Raw genomic sequence first — 19,938 nt, 5'->3', positions numbered from 1 at the left:
ACCTGTACTGAGCTTTGCTGCCATAGGTTAACACCACTCCTGCAGTCTCTGCATTTGGGATGAGAGGGGGCACTCCACAAGAAACTGGTTCACAGTTCAGGTTAGGCTCTCCCCATCTACCCAACCTTCCACACGAAAGATGGGGAAAACCTTTCAAATTATATCCTGGCCTGCAGCGGTAGGTGACTGTGTCAATAGAGTATGCAGCACTGCCTTGTACGACAGCATTAGGCACAGCTGGGGGAGGGCTGGAACATCTCCCTCGGGTGCAGATGGGTACTCCTGGACTCCACACTCCGCCCTTGTCACATATGGCCTCTGGGGGGCCAAGAATTTTATAGCCATCATCACATCGGAACCAGATGCTTGCACCACAGGTGTGGTCTCGGCCGAGAATGGTGCCGTACTTCAGAACCGGGGTACTGCAGACACATGGTCGGCATTCTGGAACTTGCCCCAGCCAGACACCCTCGGCAGCACATCGTAAAACCGGATTGCCAAATACCTCATAGCCTGGAAAGCAAATATACTCCACAACATCATCAAAATTAAAGCTTGATCCATTCAGATAACCATGGCTAATGTCCTCAGGTGGGTCGCATGTGACTATGTCACACCGCGGAGGAGGGTCATCCCATAGTCCATCAGCTCTGCATATTAGCGTAGGATTTCCCGTCAAGACGTAGCCAATGTCACACGCATATCTAACCATACCGTTGAAGCCATAATCCGTGCCTGTTACTCTGCCATTTTCAATTACCGGTGGTTGACCACAGTTGGCTGGAAGGCACTTTGGAGGAGCCTCACTCCAACTGCCATTGGCCGAACAAACACTTGTCGGCGCCCCCTGTAGGATGAAGCCAAGATTGCAGCTGAACAACAACCTCTTACCAAACGTATAGTCGTCTCCTCTTACTAAAACGTCCTTTGATACAGCAGGGCGCCCACAGTAGACTGCTCTACACGTTGGAGCTTTGTTGTCCCATTTCCCATCAACCTGACAAGTTCTAGTTTTAACACCCTCGAGGACAAACCCTTTATGGCATTCATAATGAATAAGCATCTTGACGTGAAAGGATTTTCCAATCACCTCACCATTCGCAATGCCTCCAGGATTACCACATGAGATAGGCAAACAGCGAGGAGCATCATCACTCCACTGCTGCCCAGAGATACACTGTCGGATTGTCTGTCCACTGAGCTCGTAACCCTCCTCGCAACTGTACTCTGCGAGGCTGCCATGTGGGCTATTTGATACCATAACTGATCCATATTCAGGGCTGGGTGGAGTCTCACATTGTGCCGGAGCACACACAGGTGCGGTTCCATTCCACGTGCCATCTTCTTGGCACATCAACACGACACCACCATTAATTTCATAGCCAGCATGACAATGATATTGAACTAGCGAACCATGTAAAAAGCTGTTGTCTACTGGTAAATGTTGGCTTGTAAGTGTGTCATCGTCATCTTCTTTGACCTTCGAGTAGTCACCAAAATCAATATGCGGAGGCAGGCCACAGTCAGCAGGAGTACATTTTGGCTCAGAGCTTGACCAGCCATGTTCTTCACAAGTGAGATGATTATTACCCACTAGCAGAAAACCTGGGAAGCAGCTATAGAAGATAGTAACCCCAAACTTGCGGTCCCGTCCTTCTACAAAGCCATTGTCAATTGGTTTTGGAGGAGAACAGTAAATCTGCACACAGGTAGGAGCCTCCTGGTGCCACTGTCCATTCTCTAGACAGGTGAGGGTTTCTGGGCCTTGTAAGCGGTACCCCCTTTGGCAGGAATATGTAACTGATTGGCTAAACTGAAGCCTGGAGTATCTAACAGAACCATTGGGAATCTCCTTGGGTGCAGCACACTTAACAGGGTGACATACAGGTACACCTCCTATCCAAAGTCCATTTTGACCACAAAGCACAGTGCTGTTACCTACTAAGTCATACCCTGCCTTACAGCTATAGATGGCAGTACTAAGATACATTAGTCCTTGAACATCCACAATTCCATTTGGTATGTCCTCAGGCTGTGGGCATTCAATAGGAATGCACTCAGGATAAGGTTTACTCCAGTTCCCATCTGCCTGGCAACGGACAGAAGCTTCCTTCCGGAGTGTAAAGCCATCCATGCAAGAGTAGGTCACCACACTAGCAAAGTAAGACAGTGTGTCAGATGGGTCACCAAAGGCAACCTCAGGGGGAGGTCCACAAAACACTTGTTTGCAGACAGGGAAAGAGTCATTCCACTCTTGGGATGGGGTACAACGAAGAGTTCGTGCTCCATGGAGAACATAACCTTCCTCACAAGAAAGCTCCACAGTGCCTGAGTCAGAATCCAATCCACGCAGTACAAGGTGATTCTCCTCTAAAGGTGGTTCGGGGCACCGTACTGGGGAACAACTTGGGGTTACGCTCTTTTCCCAATTTTCGGACTTTAAACAAGTCCATACTGAATCTCCAATGAGTTCATATCCCTCGTTGCAGAAAAATTCCACCTTGCTGCCGACTTCAAAGGTGGAGCCGTGATAATAGCCATTTTTTATATCAGGTGGGGTAGGGCAGGTGAGAGGAACACAAACAGCAGGAGGGTTGTTGTTCGACCACTGCTTATTGGCCATGCATATACGTTCAGCTTTTCCAGTTAGGCGATAACCATCGTTGCAAGCATAGGTCACTCTACTGGTGTATACATAGCCGTTCTTTCTTAGTTGGCCCTACATAGAGAAAAAAATCAAATATGTTTTATAATGTATGTGAAATAATCAAGGATTACATTAACATTAGAATTCTCTCTTGTTTTGTTTAAATAAATATATATCATGCATCCCAGGAAGACAGTATTGAATTTACCTGGATAAAACCATTTGCCAAGCGAGTAGGGCTGGGACAGGAAATAGGCTGGCATGTGGGCAAGACACCTCCCCACTCACCATTGGCTTTACAAATTCTCCTTTTCTCTCCTCGAATGAAATACCCTTTGTCACAGCTGTAAGCAATTATCGCTCCAAAACTGTAATTGCTCCCACTTACATAGCCCTTCTCAATACTGTCTGGCTTTGAGCATCTGACAGGCATACAGCCAATGTCCAAAGGTGAGGGTGTCCACTCTCCCCCTATCAAGCACTTCAGGGTTCCTGTTGTGTTGAGAACAAAGCCCTCCTCACACTTGTAGTTGACCTCTGTGTTGCTAGCATACTTCAGTTTGTTTATGGAGTCCAGAATGGCATGAGGTAAATCTGGGGGACGCTGGCAGAAGTTGGCAATGCAGTGAGGAATGCCAAAGCCATCTGGGGGTGCCCAAACACCTTGGGAATTGCAGAACAGTTTTGTATTGTTACCAGCAGTGTAGCCATCATCGCAGAAATAGATAGCAGTGTCCCCAAAAAGCTGGTGTCCAGTGTCAGGTAGGGCATGGTCAACTTGGGGTGGTGGCCCACAAGACAGAGGCACACACTGGGCAGAATTACGAGTCCAGTTGCCACTTGGGAGGCATTCTTGAGTTTCTATGCCAAGCAGGGTGTAACTACAATAAGACAAATTTTACAAATCACTGTTATCAAATCATTCCTACAGTGATTGAAAAAGGTATTTTACAGGGCATCAAACATCTGTTTTTGCTGAACGCAGACAAATTAGGGGTTGCACAGACAAGTCGACTTTAATGCTCTGCCATGTCGCTTTAAGCTTAACGTCAACTCGTGCAGATCGCGCACACACAGACATTCAGTAGCACAGAAATGTATTGTCAACACTGTGATTTACTTCTTTTTAGAGAAGCTGGCAGGTAGAATTAGCTTGCATGCAATCACTCTATCACTAATGTATTCATATAAAAGTATCTTTACTTTTCTACTTTATCTGTAACTCATTTAGAACGAGCAGAAATCTGTGAGAAATATAATGGCCCAAAGACAAAAGAACTGATAAAATTAAGCTGTTATGTAGGAGCAATAGCCACAAGGGCAGCGCTGTGTAATATGCCATAGCTGTGCACAAGGCAACACGTGTTCGAGTCTTTCAGGCTCAGGCTTATTTGTTCATTAATTACGTCATTGGCAAATAGTAGACGTCAACTCGACTTTCATCACATAAATGTTGACTTAAAAACAATCTGAAGTCGTTTAACCCCTAAGACAAATATAATCGACTCAGAGCCTTTGGCACACAAATATACACGAATGAAGTTACCCCTCTTTGCAAATATAGATGATTCTGCTACCCAGCGTAAAGTTGTCGCCCTTAATCACAGCGTCCCTTAAAGGAGGAGGTTTGCCACAGTCCACTCTGGCACAGAGGGGGGGAGGAAATGCCCACTTTCCTGATGACTCACACTTCAGTTCCATGGCACCCAGCAATCTTTACACAAAAAAACTGGTGAGTCAACACATTCTCTGGCTGTGTATTCTCTATTCATTCTCTATCTAGATTGTGTATAAACCAATCATATCATCTAAAAAGTTTTCCAGAATGGTCCCTGCTACAATTATCATGCAGTCAGTGTAAATTGTATCAGACTTTACCTGTATCCTTCTATGCAGGTGTAGGTTAGCGTGGAGAGGAAGACTTTCCCATTGAGGGTATACTCAGCATAATCCACCACTGGGGGCTCATCACAGGTTACAGGCTTACAAACATGGGCCTCTCTGCTCCACTTCATATCTGATTGACACTGGCTTTCTACTGGCTCTTGGGGGACATAGCCCTTCTCACAACTGCAGCAGAGAAAAAAAATACAAAGATTAGCTACACACAAAACTATCTTCCTTTCCCAGTATGTTATTAATTTTTCATATTTAAACAGGTCTCTTAAAAGTGGCTATACAATACCTCTAGAAACCGACTCTACATCTAACACTGACAGTGATACCTGAAAGTCACCTTGCTTCCGTATGTGAAGTTTGCCCCTTTTAGGATTCCATTTTCTGGGAGAGTGGGTTGAGCACAGGAAAGGGCTGTGGGAGGAGGTCATTAGAAGCAGATTATGTTCAGTGTTTTAAATGCACTTAAGACTTCAGACAGAAATTCTCATCATCATTGCATTAAATTCCGCTATGTCAAGAAAAAAATCAATGCATCTGGAGAGTACCGGGAATCCGCCAAAGCAAAATGCATGTAACTTTGAGTGACATACAGTAATCTGAGGTTACCAGGCATAAAAGCCTCATAAAAGCTGCTGGCTAAGGTTCAGAATAATGTTCAGTGTGCTGGCAATGCAAAAATACTGAATTGTTCCAGTAACATGGACTGAACAAAGCTGAACAATTGTTAAGATAAGGTACCTACAGTCCTGGTCAGAATTATGTGCCCCCTTGGTAAATATGATCAAAGATGGCTGTAAAAATAAATCTGCATTGTTTATCCTTTTGATATTTTATTTAAAAAAATGCAAAAATCTAACCTTTTATTGAAGTAAAAGAATTGAAAGTGGGGGGAAAATCCCATTATGAAATATTTTTTTTTCTACAAAACACATTGGGAACAATTATTTGCCCCCTTTTATTAAAAGATGAAACAAAAAAAATAGCTTTTTTGGCAGCAAACACTTAAGATGGGTTTGGTGCACACAGGGATAAAAAGTACTCCATGTGTAAAATGAAATACTCTGCTGTATCCTTAATGCTGTGGGCCTAATTTTCTGCCAGAGGTCCTGGACATCTTGTTCAGATACATGGCATCATGGATTCGATCAAATACCAACAGATAAAAAATCAAAACCTGACAGGCTGTGCTAGAAATCATATAACGGGCCATGTTGGACAGTGATCCAAAAACAAACATCAAAATCAAAACAAAAATGGGTCACTGAGCAAAAAACCAAGCATCTGCAATGGCCATCCCAGTCCCTGACCTAAACCCTATAGAAAATGAGTGGACTGAACTGAAGAGAAGAAGCACCAACATGGATCTGGGAATCTGAAGGATCTGGAGAAATTCTGTATGGAGGAATGGTCTCTGATCTCTTGTCAGGTGTTCTCCAAACTCATCAGGCATTGGAGAAGACTCAGAGCTGTAATCTTGGAAAAAGGAGGTTGCAAAAAGTATTTAATAAAAGGGGGCAAATAATTGTTCCCAACGTATTTTGGAGAAAAAAAACAAAAACACTTTCAATTCTTTTACTTCAATGAGAGGTTAGATTTTTGCTAATTTTTTAAATAAAATACCAAAAGGATTAACAATGCAGATTTATTTTTTACAACCATCTTTGATCATATTTACCAAGGGTGCAAATAATTATGGCCAGCACTGTATATATACACAGGATGTTTCTATCAGGTCAGTTTCCCAACCCCAAACCCAGCAATAAGATTAAGAAACAATGTATCTCTGCATTGTACGTGGTACGATTACACAAACATTTACATATAAATTGGAGGCTCCAACCATTTGGATCCCAATACAAGCTCTAATTAGTTACTATTATCTAACTACTATTACATTAGTACATTAATGGAATATTTGCAATGGCTTGCCTCTTCTAATTCTAGTGAAGAATAAAATATGAATTATGTTCAAATCATTGTGTTGTGTAATAGCTTTGTTTTCTTATTTGCTACACTACTGTTTAAATTTTTGTAAGATTTTTGTTTTGTTTTTGAAAAAAGCTTATGCTCACCAAGGCTGAATTTATTTGATTAAAGTACAGTAAGAAATTACAGTAAAAACAGTAATGTTGTGAAATATTATTACAAATTTAAATAACTCTTTTCTATTTTAATATAATTTAAACATTTAATTCATTCCTGTGATGGCAGAGCCAAATTTTTGGCAGTCCTTACTCCAGGCTTCAGTGTCACATGATCCTCCAAAATCATTATATGCTGATGATTTGGTGCTCAAGAAACATTTATTTTATTATCAATGTTGAAAACAGTTGTGCTGTTTAATATTTTTGTGTAAACCGTGATACTTTTTTTCATTTATATGCTACTTTGCTGAATAAAATGATTAATTTCTTTAAAAAAACATCATCTACTTTTGAACGGTAGTGTATATAGGCAAACAGTAGCACCAGTGTACAAATCTGAAAGCTAGGCCTACCTTTGCAGTACGGGACATCTTCCTTCCATATTCCTTCCTCTGTGCAGGAAAGACGGGATGAGCCAATCAACTCATAGCCTTCCTTACAGGAAAAGGCCACCTCACTGCCCATGATGAAATTACTGCCCTCACGGTGCCCAAACTCTGGAATACCTGGATCTTTACATTTTACAGGCTCTTGTGAAAATAAAGAAAAACAAAAATAATTGTCTTCAGTTTATGAATGTATTTGTTAAGAAAAATACATTAGTGATTTTAGAAACTTGTTGTGGACAATATGTTGTCAAATTTGGCAGACAGGTCCAAAATGCAAGAATGCAATAATAATGGTGCATAATATGTGTGGACTGGCAGTGCACTCATCAAGAGACTGCTACCAGTGGAAAATAATTTGGCCATATAAATTGTCCAACTTATAATGAAATTGTGTTACCTGTGCAGTTTCTTCCATCTCCACTGTAAGGAGGTATGCAGGTGCATATATGAGAGCCATCAGTGTTCTGGCAACTAGCATGTTCATCACATTCAGAGCCCAGAGAACATTCGTCCACATCTGTAATACAAGCACAAACCAACATTAGAACAAAGGAATGCAATGTGTAAATGATAAATGAAAGACTGTATGTATGTAAAACGATATTTCAGGTTCCATGTGCACCTGTGCATAGTAGTGCTTGATAACTCTGATATAGACCTATTGTCTATTCACTGCCCATCTGCTTCTTTCAAATATTTGCTGTGAATCTCTTACCCAGACAGGCAGGTGGGTTGCCAATCCATTTTCCATTATTGGTACACAGCATTTTACTCTCTCCGAGTAGATAGAACCCTGGTTTACATTGATAAAGCACTGAGCTCCCAGCATAGAAATCCTCTCCATGATACTGGCCATGCTCTAGATCAGGGGGAGGACCACATTCCACACCTGCATATATAGAGAAAGGCCCTGGTGCAGATTAATGACAGTTCTGGTCCTGGGTAATGAGTAACGTTAATACTACATTGTGTTTGTATGCAGTACATGTGAGTATGCACACAAACGCGTCTATTTGTGTTATGGCATGTGTTTATTTGCATTTAAAAATTTTAAACAAAAGTTGTACGATTGTATCTCAGTACAGTGTAAGTGTATTGTTGTAAACATGGCTGTGATTGACTGTTTAAACTGTGACACATATTCAAAACTACAGTCTACTGCTTTTGTGTCTTTTGTTGTTTATCTGTGCATTCACATCACTCACGTTCACATATTGGCTCTGCATGGCTCCACTGGCCTCTGTTTAAGCACTGCTGCACTGGCTCCCCCACCAGATAGAACCCGGGACTGCAAGAGAACTGCACCTTAGAGCCTGGATTCACAGCTTTACTGGATGAGCGAAGTTGAGAAACAGAAGATTCCACCAGGGGGCAGTCTAACAAAGACCAAAACAGTGGACAACAAATGTTACAATGGCACATGGTTAGGTTAATATGTGTTTGGTAGTTACACATCAGAATACATTTGATAAAAATCAGACAAAATGTGAGTCCTGTTGTTGTGTAGTAGTATGAAAAAATCACAACCAAGACCTGCAGAGGTTGATTGACAATAATAGAGAAAAGTTGTACTTCATTCTTACCAGCGCAGAAGATGCTCTTGCTGCTTGTCTTTACTCGGCCCGTGACCCCTCCTAAGAAGTCAGGCCAGGCAAACACATTCCCTTTCTGCAGATCACGTGGACAGCTGCTGGCCAGAGACCTGATCTGAGAATAGTGGAAATATGCTTAGTTTCTAATCTTAGAGCAGTTCAGAAAATACTTTTCTTTTTTTTTCTCGGTCTTGGTGAACTCAGTACACTGTTAACATGAAGAGTAAGGAATGTGTATAAAGTGTTACCTGCTGTGGTGTTAAAACATAGTTCCATATATTAAGTTGGCTAACAGTGCCCACAAAGGACTCTACTGGGTTGAAGCCATCCCCCCTCTGGTCCTGATCCTGTCCAAGTACCAGAGCGCCCCCTCCTGTTTGATGTATAGAGCAAACATTTCATCTTTTGGACTCACACTCTCTTTGAAGCACCATAAAGCAATAAAGGTGTCTTAATAAACTGGCAGTGTGTTTAAAATGTTTATCAGGTATTAAGGTCAACCTGGTATGGTAGTGCCGACTGATAGTCCTTTCCCTCCATCTGAAGGGCTCCCATCAATATAGACTCTCCAATCACCATCCTTGCTGCGCCATGATACACCAATGTGGTGCCAGAGGCCATCATTTACTGCTGGGCAGTCAGTGATCCGCTCCTTTCCGTTAACATACAACACCCACCTGAAAGTAAGAAAAACAAGGGAAGACAGACATGAGAATGCAAGAAAGAGAGTGAGGATTAAACAAGAGTAAAACCAAACCCTTGTTTGGCTTTTATATTTGTTTGGGTGTTGGTAAGACCAACTTACATAATTTAAACATGTTAAACAGGTCATAGCATATATGCATATTTAAATGAGGTATGCAAAAGAAAACACAGCTCTCACCCATTATAGTCGATGAGGAGGAAGGCATTGTCACTTCCCTCTACAGCGTAGGAGATGGGAGTTCCATAATTTACAGTGTCTGATGACCTCATCCAAAATGTACATGTGATCTGTGTAAGAGATGGCATCTGACCGTCCATCATCACATAACCATGGATACCAGAAACTTCAAACTCCAGATCAAAGGAATAGGGCAGTTCTGTTTAGACAACAACAACAACAACAACAACAGATGATATACAGTATTATACATTCATTTTTAATAAGTATATATATTTTTTGTGTCTGAGGTTAACTCATGTTAATTAGGTTTTACCCCCAACTATTATAAAACAAATGTATATAAACATATATAATTATAAATTACACATGAATGTATTCAATTGTGGGATCTCAGAAAGATGCAGAAGTTCAAAGCAAATGTTTCTGCAGCTTAATTCTAATAAATAGTCTTTTTAGACTGGGGAGGAAGTCTGGTTCTGAGAGTTATGGTTTGTTGTCACAGTACATCAAACTTTATCTGAAAACATAAATGAAAAATTTATTCTGTATAACAGGGTGTGAAAATTAACAGCCTATTGGATCATTTTAAGTGCTGCTGGGAATTTTCCAAACTTTTCTGGGAACGCATCTAAATTAAAGTGACACTATTCTGTCTCTAACAAGCCTTTGTAAAACTTATCTCTATGATGATGATGATTTCCATGATTTTTTCATCTCTTTCCCTCAATACCTGTCTCACACCTGGTTCCATTGAACCCAGGAGGGCATCGGCAGGTGAAAGTAGCCACTCCATCCACGCAGGTTGCACCATTCAAACACAAATTCGGTTCACAGTCGTCTACGTCCACCTGGCACAGTCTGCCTCTGTATCCATTCACACATTCACACCTGATCGCAAATGCGAGACAGTCTGTTATCTATCATATGTCTGTTGTTGATTGCATTATAAACATGCATGAACAGTTCCCACAAAGGTTTCCTCACGAACCTGAAATCATTGACAGCATCCACACATGTACCTCCATTCAGACAGGGGGCGCTGTAGCACTCATCAACGTCAACCTCACAATTGTCGCCAGTGAAGCCATGAGGACATGTGCAGATATACCCACCCTCCAAGTCTTTACAAACACCTCCGTTTTGGCACGGGCTGGAAGCACACTCATTTACTTCCAACTCACAACGTGGACCTAGATGTAAATGACAAAAAAGCCATTGATTACTGCGCTACAATTTAAGAGCATTCACTTCAATTCATATTTGAAATGATATTCAAGTGAAGGGGTGTGGCAGAGGTGAAGTGCTGACCTGTGAATCCATCTGGACAGCTACATGTGAAGTGATTTACTTCATCCACACAGACTCCTTCATTCTGACATGGAGAAGAGCTGCATTCGTTCACCTCAGCCTCACACAGCAAGCCTTCCAGAGACAAAACACACACAAAGACATGTGGAACATCATTTTACCTGATACTTGGGACAATCAACAAGCAACCAATACGTTATTATTTCTATTATCTATATTACTATTTTGTGCTAATGTGGCAGGTCCTCCTCTCCTGTATTCTGCTGTTACACCCTCACATTCATGCTGGGCCACTTTGAGAACTCAATGAGCTCAAGGGAGACAAAAGAGATGTCTTTATCAGCTGTTGTCACTAGCCAAGTTTCCATCCAAGGATTTTTAACGCATCAAAACGTTTACAGATATGGCTGATAGAAATGCTAATTATCGATAAAATTGAGACAAAGTGCAGACATAATCTTTGTTTTTTTGAATTCAGTGCATAAATTCTATGTTGATGCTTCAAATAATTTTTCACTGTATCAGTATATTTAATGGTCCAATTACATGATACTCTCTCCATTTTTTGAGAACATGTAGGACGCAAAAGGTAGATAATTTGCGATACACCAGATTTCATTTGCGATACACCAAAACTTGTATGACAAATATTTTTTTTTAAGGATGACATCATTACGCACACTATTTTATCTGTAAAAGGCCAATTGGACGCAAACAGGCTTGAGACAGCAAATCTTGCAAACTTTCCCCCCCCACTTTGTAGATAACAGAACAGTGCAAAATGTGGATGGAAACTTGGCTAATGTTAAATAGTGTTACTTTTCTTACACACTGTTTGAGCTCATATTTCATAATATTTGTTTTGATTCAACCTTGTACTTTTTTTCCCCCAATTCTTTTGCCACCTTGGACAAACACCCGAGACACATACATAGATTCGGAAAAGAACAAAAATACTTCAATTCAAATTCTCCATATCTAGGGCAGCCACAGGCTTAATCATGGCCACGTCTTAAAGAGGAGAGACAATGGCCTGAATGGAAAAGTGCTGTAAGGTTCTGAGAATGAGAGCTTGTGTAGTTTCACTGCCAGACTCAAGAGATTCAGAGACAGCTAAATCAATCACAATAGTGAGACTAAAGGAAACTTTCAGGACCTTTAACAGAGAGGAATTTTAGGTTTGGGTTTTAATTGCCTCAAACATTTCACTTGTAGAACTTGTTTTTTGCAGTTCTATTGGGATTCCCCAGTGTGAAGCTGCGCTGTCAGATTATGTGAGTGGACTTTCTCATACCTACAAACCCAGGCTGACACTGACATTGGAACTCTCCCATGCCATCTCTGCACAAGCCGCCATTTTGACAAGGAGCAGAATCACATTCATCAATGTCGCTCTCACACTTGGCTCCTATAAGGCAATGAATGAGGAAAATGGGAAAAAAGTAGGCAGTGATTGGCAGTGATTAAATCAACCACAGAGGCTGAGGTAAATCTATCAAAATTAAATAGTGTAATACCAGACCAGCTGAATTATTTAAAAAAAAAGATTGTAGTCTCAGCTGAGTTGTCTTAAATACACACATTGCCGTACATAGCACAACAGATAGTTTGAGAAAATAGTACATAAGGAAACAATAAAAGTTTAAAAGTTTTTTTCCTTAAGCCAACTGAACTTAACGTCTGTTTTTTACTTGTGAGTTATGGTTATAGAACATGCCAAACCTGTGAATCCTGGAAGACAGGTGCATACATATCCGACCCCGACTTCCTCACAAGTGCCTTGGTTTTGACACGGATTCAGGAGACATTCATGGAACTTCTGCTGGAGAGAGTAGAGCTAAATTTTCAGCTATTTTACTCCAGCCCCCAGAGGGTACTGTGACATCAACCAAAAGTTATAAACACTATCCATCTGAATGTCACGGCATTAAATAATAAAATAGCAAATCAAATAGATGATGCAAAAACTTTCTTCAGTACTAACTATTTTAACTACAGCATTAACTATATAATGGCTGTATGATGTCAGTTCTTCTAAAAAATGAGCCAGTGATTTTGTTTATTGTTTTGTCTGTGCTATCTTCCTTTAAAATAAAACACTTGTTATTTGGAATTCATAACAATGGCTTTCATAAATTTATTGGTGTGAATTAAGTGTCCAAATATATTTTAGGCTTACTACATGTGATCCAAACACAGCAGGAACTAATTTCAAAGTTCAAAAGATTTCCAGATTCAGGTACTAACCGGTGAAAGTGAGAAGACGACTCACCTGGCTGCTGGCTTGATAATCCTTTCTCACGACCACTTCTGGCGCTGTAGTTGCACTTTCCTCTTTAGGCAGGAAACTAGAGCCAAAGCCTGAGTCAGACCAAGAGAAAAGAGGGAAAAAGTACAAGGAGACAGAAATGAGAAAATGAAACAGACAGAATAAGCACAACACAGACATAAAAAAAAGATGTGAAAGAGGAGAATTTCTGCTGTCAAAACTGGAAAACATTTTCCAAAGGCATTCATCATCCTCATCTTTTCCACATTGATGCACTTTTTCCCTGCGTGTAGAGAATCAGATTCCATTATGTGCATTGGATTCTCATTGCAAATCGTTCACACACCTACCCAAAGCCTGAAAATGAGCCATATATTCCACTGGTGAATGAAGAAACCCTCTGCACACCATTGTCTTACACAAGCAACACCTTATAACACATTAAAGGTGAAGCGTGTCATTTTTTATGATAAAAAAAAGAAAAAAAAAACCTCTAACCAACCAAGTCTACCTATAATAATCTCTCGGTTTACATCGTTTTCCGGGGGCAGGGGTGGCCAATGTACCGGCAACATGTGAGAAGTGTCGGTACGCAAGAAAAAGTGAGGGTAGGTACGCTACAGTACCCACTTCGAGCACTGCTTTGATCAAATAAATGCAGACTTAGTGAGCATAAGAGACCGACCACACATGTCAATCACCGACTATAAACATTAGTGTAGGGAAATAAGGAAAAGATACATACTGGAGCACTGTTGGATGGCTTTGGCTCCTGTTATCGTGGTAGTACCGTAAAAGGGGCAGGAGAGGCAATAGGAACGGCCCTCCTCAGGCTGATAATAATCTCTGGGACATGGGTAACATGGAACCAGACCCGTACGAGAGAAATGACCCCCGGAACATGGTACTGGGAAGACAGAGAGAAAGAGAAACCATGTATTCAGAAAGCAAATGGAACTATTCCCCTAAATAAGTTTTTTTTTTTTTTTTTGTCTTGTATGTTAAAGTAATTCATAGGTATTTATTCAATTGTTACATCTCACCACCACACTCATTGACATCCAGAGCCCCTCTATTGACAGTGGTCGTGGTAGGAGGGCAGGACAGACAGACCTGAGAGCCGAAACCTGGCTGGAATTCGCCAAGAGGACATGACTCACATGTCTCCAACCCGCTAAATGACGAGCTGCCAGGCTGGCACTGTGCTGGAAACATGCACACACATGCAGGTATGCACACATACAAAGATGGAGACACACTTAGAGATCCTGTTTATAAGCAGCCTTCAGCTGGAATGGAATAGAGTGATTAGATTTATGAACAAACATATAGACTGCTGACTGATTACCTTTGCACTCTGCCAGGCTGCGTGAATGGAGGTAAGGAGTGGAGAAGCCATCTGGGCATGACTTACACTCCATCTGCCCCTCCTCATCCTGATATGACCCTCTCCAGCAGCTCTCACACTCAGCATACTCCAGGGAGAAATACGTCCCTACTGGGCATTGCACTATGGGTCAAAACAAACAGGGAGGTCAAAAAAATGTTGTGGTAAAACTGCAGCCAATTTGTGACAAATTTACAAAAAATGCATCAGTTTGCCGAAAATGTTTTCCAGACGTTCACAGATCTTCACCCTAACATAAAAAACGCTTTAAATGCTTGTCATATTTTTCACTACTGAATCTATATCAGATGGGCACTGTTGAATGTGTATTTCATTTTCAAACTCACCACACACCCTGCCTTTGAGAACAGACCCTGGCTGGCAGTACAGTGTAGCCTTTTTACTTTCCAATGATTTGGGGTCCGCTACGATCATCTCTGACGACACATGGAAGGTAGAGAATGGTTGCTTGCTCAGTGTCCGCTTAAGACGATTGGTCAGCAGTTCAAGAGCCCTCAGTAAACGTTTTTGATTGACCATTTCCGTTGAGTCGTTCCTCGACAAGGGCAGTGGGATGCTTGCTGGGAAAAAGGAATGGTGTTGGGAGAAGTTGCAACTTGATTTGGGTGTAAAACTAAGGCTCCGTTTACACTGCAAGTCCTAATGCAAGGATCTGATCTTTTGACCATATGTTTTTGTCCCTTGGGTTCTGAATGGTCGTACCAAAATTATTTATATAATTCACATCGGGTGGAACCATGATTATTTGCCAACATGGAGAAGTTAAAAGCTGTCATGGATGTTAGCAGCGCAAAATCTGACTGAACGGATATAGACCGGAAAATAATGGTAATTTTCAGTTGTTATTTTATCTATGGCTTGTTAGATCTAGAATTCTGAAGTGAGTAAGATTACATCTATTCAAATGAATTAACGAGAGAGAGAGAGAGAGAGAGAGAGAGAGAGAGAGAGAGAGAGAGAGAGAGAGAGAGAGAGAGAGAGAAAGAAAGAGATAGTGTGTATTACCTGCATGCGTCTGTACAGTGTCTCTATGTAATAATGAAGCATGTGTGTTTAATTACAATTTAGCAAAGTTATCACTGTTGCTGAGAAACAATGTAGCTTTCAGTAGCGAAGTTGTTTTATTTGTAAAATTCACTGGGCAGAGGTTGAAAACCAGTTTCTATGCTTCTGAATGTTTCTGTGTGTGCACAATTTCTTACCTATATACAGTTGTAATCTAAATTATTCAACCCCCATTACAAATCAGGTTTATTGGCAAAATGTACAGACTTTCAGCTGTTTGGAATGAACACAAACAAAAGTAATTGAAATAGCTCAACACAACAAATGTTTCAAGTGGTTTCCTCACATTCAACTGAAAATGCAACTTTTAATGACTTCTGCAGTCTCAAAATTATGCAACCCCCTGAATAAAATCCCTCACAACAGCAAAAATCTGCAAAACAGGTGTTGTCTCAAGCACACCTGATGCAACTAATCAAGGGCTTCATTAGTTGCACCAGGTATGCTTGAGCTAGAACACATTAAATAACTGAACTCGCTAGGTTTGTTGAGTGTCCCGTTTGACTGCATGTTAGAAATATGGCTAAGTCAAAAGAATGGTCCAAAAATAAACAAGAAAAGTGCTCAAAATCATGTAAATAAGCCACAGAAGTTTTGGAATTCTGTTCTTTGGAGCGATGAAACAAAACTAGAGCTTTCGATCAGCGGTATGCGGAGGTGGAAAGTAACGAATTACATTTACTAGTGTTACGTACATTTTTACTAGTTTTTTTTTATTTACTAGTGTTTTTTTGTGTACTTCTACTTTAAGTAGTTTTTAAAATCTGTAATTTTACTTAAGTACGTTTTGTTTGAAGTATTGTACTTCGCTACATTTTAAATCATATCTGTTACTGAGTAAAAATAAATAAATAAATAAATAAATAAATAATAATACAAGGGGGAAGAAATTGCGCTCCGGAAACTACTGCATTGATTGAAGGGCGGGAGAACAAACGTGCAAAAAAGGTGATGCAGACCCAGCTCAAAGCGAAACGCCGTCAAATTCTTATGAACCATGGCCAGTATGGGAATACTTTGGATGTAGAAAAACGTGTGGTTGTCCTCGATGATAGATATCCAATTTGCAGAAAAATGTGGACACAAAGTGGCTGCAAAAGGAGGAAACATAGAACATTATATCTCCGTGCAGATAAAGGTGTGTCTCTTTTATAACTTAAGGCCGAATGATTTCCGTGATGCAGAGGGAATCCCGGAATCCAGTCATTAAAATGGAATTTACATTTACATACTGTGTGAATGAGCTGCGGCGCTAAAAAAATAATACTGCTGTATATAATACCCGGTGTTTTTGATAATATATTTTTATTAAATCATAAAAAGAAACATTATCTGAATAAAATACATTTCACAGGACTACATTATTTATTAATACATTATTAATGTTAAAAATAAGTTGCTAATCTAATTCATTATCAATTATTGAATTTAATTGATTAGACATGTTTTATTGAAATTTTAATAAACAAAACAAACAAATGGTTTTAAGTTTGTTATAATAAAAGAAAACCTGTTTTCATTTTAACTGATGATAATAGTAATAACCATAATTTAATAATACCGTTTATTTATTTAATAAAAAAAAAAGATTAATACCGTAAACCGTAATATTTTCTGAGACGTTAGCATACTATGAAAATCTCATACCATCACAGCCCTTCACAGGAGACTCCCCCACCCCACCCCCGCTGTAAAAATAGTAACTCAGTAACTTAAGTAACTACATTTTAAATTAGCTACTTTTTACTTGAGTAGATTTTTAGACTGGTAATTTTACTTTATCTTGAAGTAGTAGTACTTTTACTTGAGTAGAATATTTAATTACTGAACAATAATTAAAGAACGATGAAGCATATGCAGAACACTCTGCCTACAGTTAAGCATGGCGGTGGCTCTGTGATGCTCTGGGGCTGCTTTGCATCCTCTGGCACTGGAAACCTGCAGATCATTAAGTATACCTCAAATTCCATCAAGGCTTGGTTGCAAAATAATTCCTGGAAGATTCTACATAGAATGCACAGATATTAGATGATTTTAGACCCGTGGCGCTCACATCCCTAATTATGAAAGATTTGGAAAAATTAGTTAAGAGAGAAATTATGCAAAGGACTGAGAGATCTCTAGATCCTCTTCAATTCGCGTACAGGGATAAACGAGGTGTAGAGGATGCAGTTGCAACTCTCTTACATCTAATATTTCAGCATTTAGAGAATCCAAAAACTTTTGTTAAATTGCTGTTTATTGATTTTTCATCTGCCTTCAACACCATTCAGCCACATATTTTAGTTGAGAAACTCGTTAATGTATTTGGGTTGGATTTTTATTTGGTAGGCTGGATTTTAGATTTCCTTGTGCAGAGAACAAAGAGAGTCAAAGTAAATGACTGTTTTTCTGAATGGTTGGTGTCATCTACTGGGTCAGCTCAAGGTTGTGTCCTCTCTCCCATATTATTCATTCTGTACACTAATGATTGTAAGAGCAGGTTTTGTAATAGGCATATCATAAAATTTGCTGATGACTCTGTAATTGTTAGTTTATTGAGTGAGGAGGATTCTATGCATGGTCCTGTGGTTGATGAGTTTATTGTTTGGTGTCAGAATGCTTTTTTAAAACTTAATGTTCTGAAAACTAAAGAGATGACTATTGATTTTAGATTGAGGGGGAAATCAATTAATGATAAGCAAATAAGTATTAATGGAGCGGGTATTCAGAGTGTTGAACAGTACAAGTATTTGGGTACTGTTTTAGATTGTAAATTGATTTTTTTCCGCAAATACTGATGCTTTGTGCAAGAGGGGGCAGCAAAGATTGTATTGTTTGCGGAAACTAAGGTCATTTAATGTGGATAAAACATTGATGTGCATGTTTTATAGATCCTATATTGAGTCGCTTTTATCTTTTTCTTTGCTGTGCTGGTTCAATTCTCTGAACGTGAAAAATAAAAATCGGATTGAGGGGATTGTAAATCAGGGAAATAAAATAACTGGGAGGAAGCAGATGACTATGGCCCAGTTATACCATAGACAGGTTTTGGGTAAAGCCCAGACCATTTTGTTAGACGATTTCCACCCCTTGTATTATGAGTTCAATCTCCTCCCTTCTGGTAGCCGGTACAGAACTCCGCTTAGTAAAATGAATCGGTTCAAAAATTAATTTATCCCCTCAGCTGTAAAGTTTTTAAACTCAAGATAAAGGTATTTATTGGGTGTGTATGTACGCGTGTTTGACATTGTTTTATGTGTATGCTTGTATGCTGCAACCAAATTGCCTTTGGGAAACGAATAAAGATGAACTGAACTGAACTGAACTGAACAGAACAGTGGCCATCACAGTCGCCTGACTTGAACGCCACAGAAAATCTCTGGTGGAATTTGAAGGTGGTGGTTGCAGCATGCAAACCCAAAAATATTACTGAAATGAAGGCCATTGCTCATGAGGAATGGGTTTAGATTCCTCAGAAACGCTGCCAGAAGCTGGTGTCTGGTAATACATCTTGTTTGCAGCAGGTCATAACAGCAAAAGGGTGTTCTACTAAGTACTAAAGATGGTTGCCATGAAGGGGTTGCATAATTTTGAGACTGCAGAAGTCATTAAAAGTTGCATTTTCAGTTGAATTTGGGGAAACCACTTAAAACATTTGTTTTGTTAAGCTAGTTCAATTACTTTTGCTTGATTTGTTCATTTCAAACAGTTGAAAGTCATTTTGCCAATTAACCTGATTTTGCAATGGGGGTTGAATAACTTCGATCACAACTGTATAAAGTTTCCACCTCAAAAAAAGGTGTGAGTTTTAGTGCGACATTATTATCTTTGTGGGCAAACGTGTCGCCCCATGTCATGTTTAGACATAGGTCAGATGTTCAGATATTGGATATGTATCTGATTTAAAACCACATTTGGAAGTGGCTCAGAACGCATGCGGAAAAAAAACGGATCTCGTGCAGATTTTTGTGTTTCCACGTGTGCAACAAATTCTAATCTGTGTCAGATGCGAGTAAAAAAAAATCAAATTTTTTTGTGCCAGTGTAAACGCAGCCTAATTATCAACAGGTGCAATAACAACACAGGGCCTAACTAGCCCAAAAGTTGGTATTTCTCTACCTGTGATGTTGAAATAGATTTGTATCTTCTGCTCTCTGGTAGGGCCAGTGATTTTCCGATGCCGTTTGGTCCTCATGTGATAGCCATGCTGTGATGAGCCATCTTGCTGTAAGTTGTGCTCTGGAGCAAAACCAGTGTCAAAATATGCATAGTCCTGACCATTCTGAGAGCCCCAATTACTGCCCCACCCTCCAGGACCTAAGGAGAAGAAAAAAACAATTATATGGCAA

At 40.0% G+C, this 19,938-nt stretch overlaps 1 protein-coding gene across 3 annotated transcripts in view; it reads right to left on the bottom strand.

Annotated features, from left to right (window-relative positions):
- svep1 (sushi, von Willebrand factor type A, EGF and pentraxin domain containing 1) overlaps positions 1-19,938 on the bottom strand; it is a 75,642-nt gene that overhangs the window by 9,134 nt on the left and 46,570 nt on the right. For 2 of the 3 annotated variants that reach the window (XM_079867416.1, XM_079867418.1), the window contains exons 15-38: positions 19,709-19,906; positions 14,869-15,102; positions 14,483-14,644; positions 14,178-14,339; positions 13,880-14,041; positions 13,138-13,226; positions 12,588-12,687; positions 12,160-12,273; positions 10,866-10,979; positions 10,546-10,747; positions 10,288-10,445; positions 9,555-9,753; positions 9,173-9,348; positions 8,920-9,044; positions 8,663-8,786; positions 8,285-8,455; positions 7,795-7,968; positions 7,477-7,596; positions 7,044-7,220; positions 4,873-4,957; positions 4,526-4,717; positions 4,194-4,361; positions 2,856-3,528; positions 3-2,719 (exon numbers count right to left, since the gene is read on the bottom strand). In XM_079867416.1, the coding sequence (XP_079723542.1) occupies positions 3-2,719; positions 2,856-3,528; positions 4,194-4,361; positions 4,526-4,717; positions 4,873-4,957; positions 7,044-7,220; positions 7,477-7,596; positions 7,795-7,968; positions 8,285-8,455; positions 8,663-8,786; positions 8,920-9,044; positions 9,173-9,348; positions 9,555-9,753; positions 10,288-10,445; positions 10,546-10,747; positions 10,866-10,979; positions 12,160-12,273; positions 12,588-12,687; positions 13,138-13,226; positions 13,880-14,041; positions 14,178-14,339; positions 14,483-14,644; positions 14,869-15,102; positions 19,709-19,906 (6,796 nt within the window). The remainder of the gene's footprint in view (positions 1-2; positions 2,720-2,855; positions 3,529-4,193; positions 4,362-4,525; positions 4,718-4,872; positions 4,958-7,043; positions 7,221-7,476; positions 7,597-7,794; positions 7,969-8,284; positions 8,456-8,662; positions 8,787-8,919; positions 9,045-9,172; positions 9,349-9,554; positions 9,754-10,287; positions 10,446-10,545; positions 10,748-10,865; positions 10,980-12,159; positions 12,274-12,587; positions 12,688-13,137; positions 13,227-13,879; positions 14,042-14,177; positions 14,340-14,482; positions 14,645-14,868; positions 15,103-19,708; positions 19,907-19,938) is intronic. The other variant, XM_079867417.1, reaches the window with a different exon arrangement.

Source organism: Squalius cephalus, assembly GCF_949319135.1.
Source record: "Squalius cephalus genome assembly, chromosome: 3".
NCBI classification, from domain to species: domain Eukaryota; kingdom Metazoa; phylum Chordata; class Actinopteri; order Cypriniformes; family Leuciscidae; genus Squalius; species Squalius cephalus.
The sequence above is the reverse complement of the archived record's forward strand: the minus strand, read 5'-3'. Positions and strand labels throughout refer to the sequence as shown.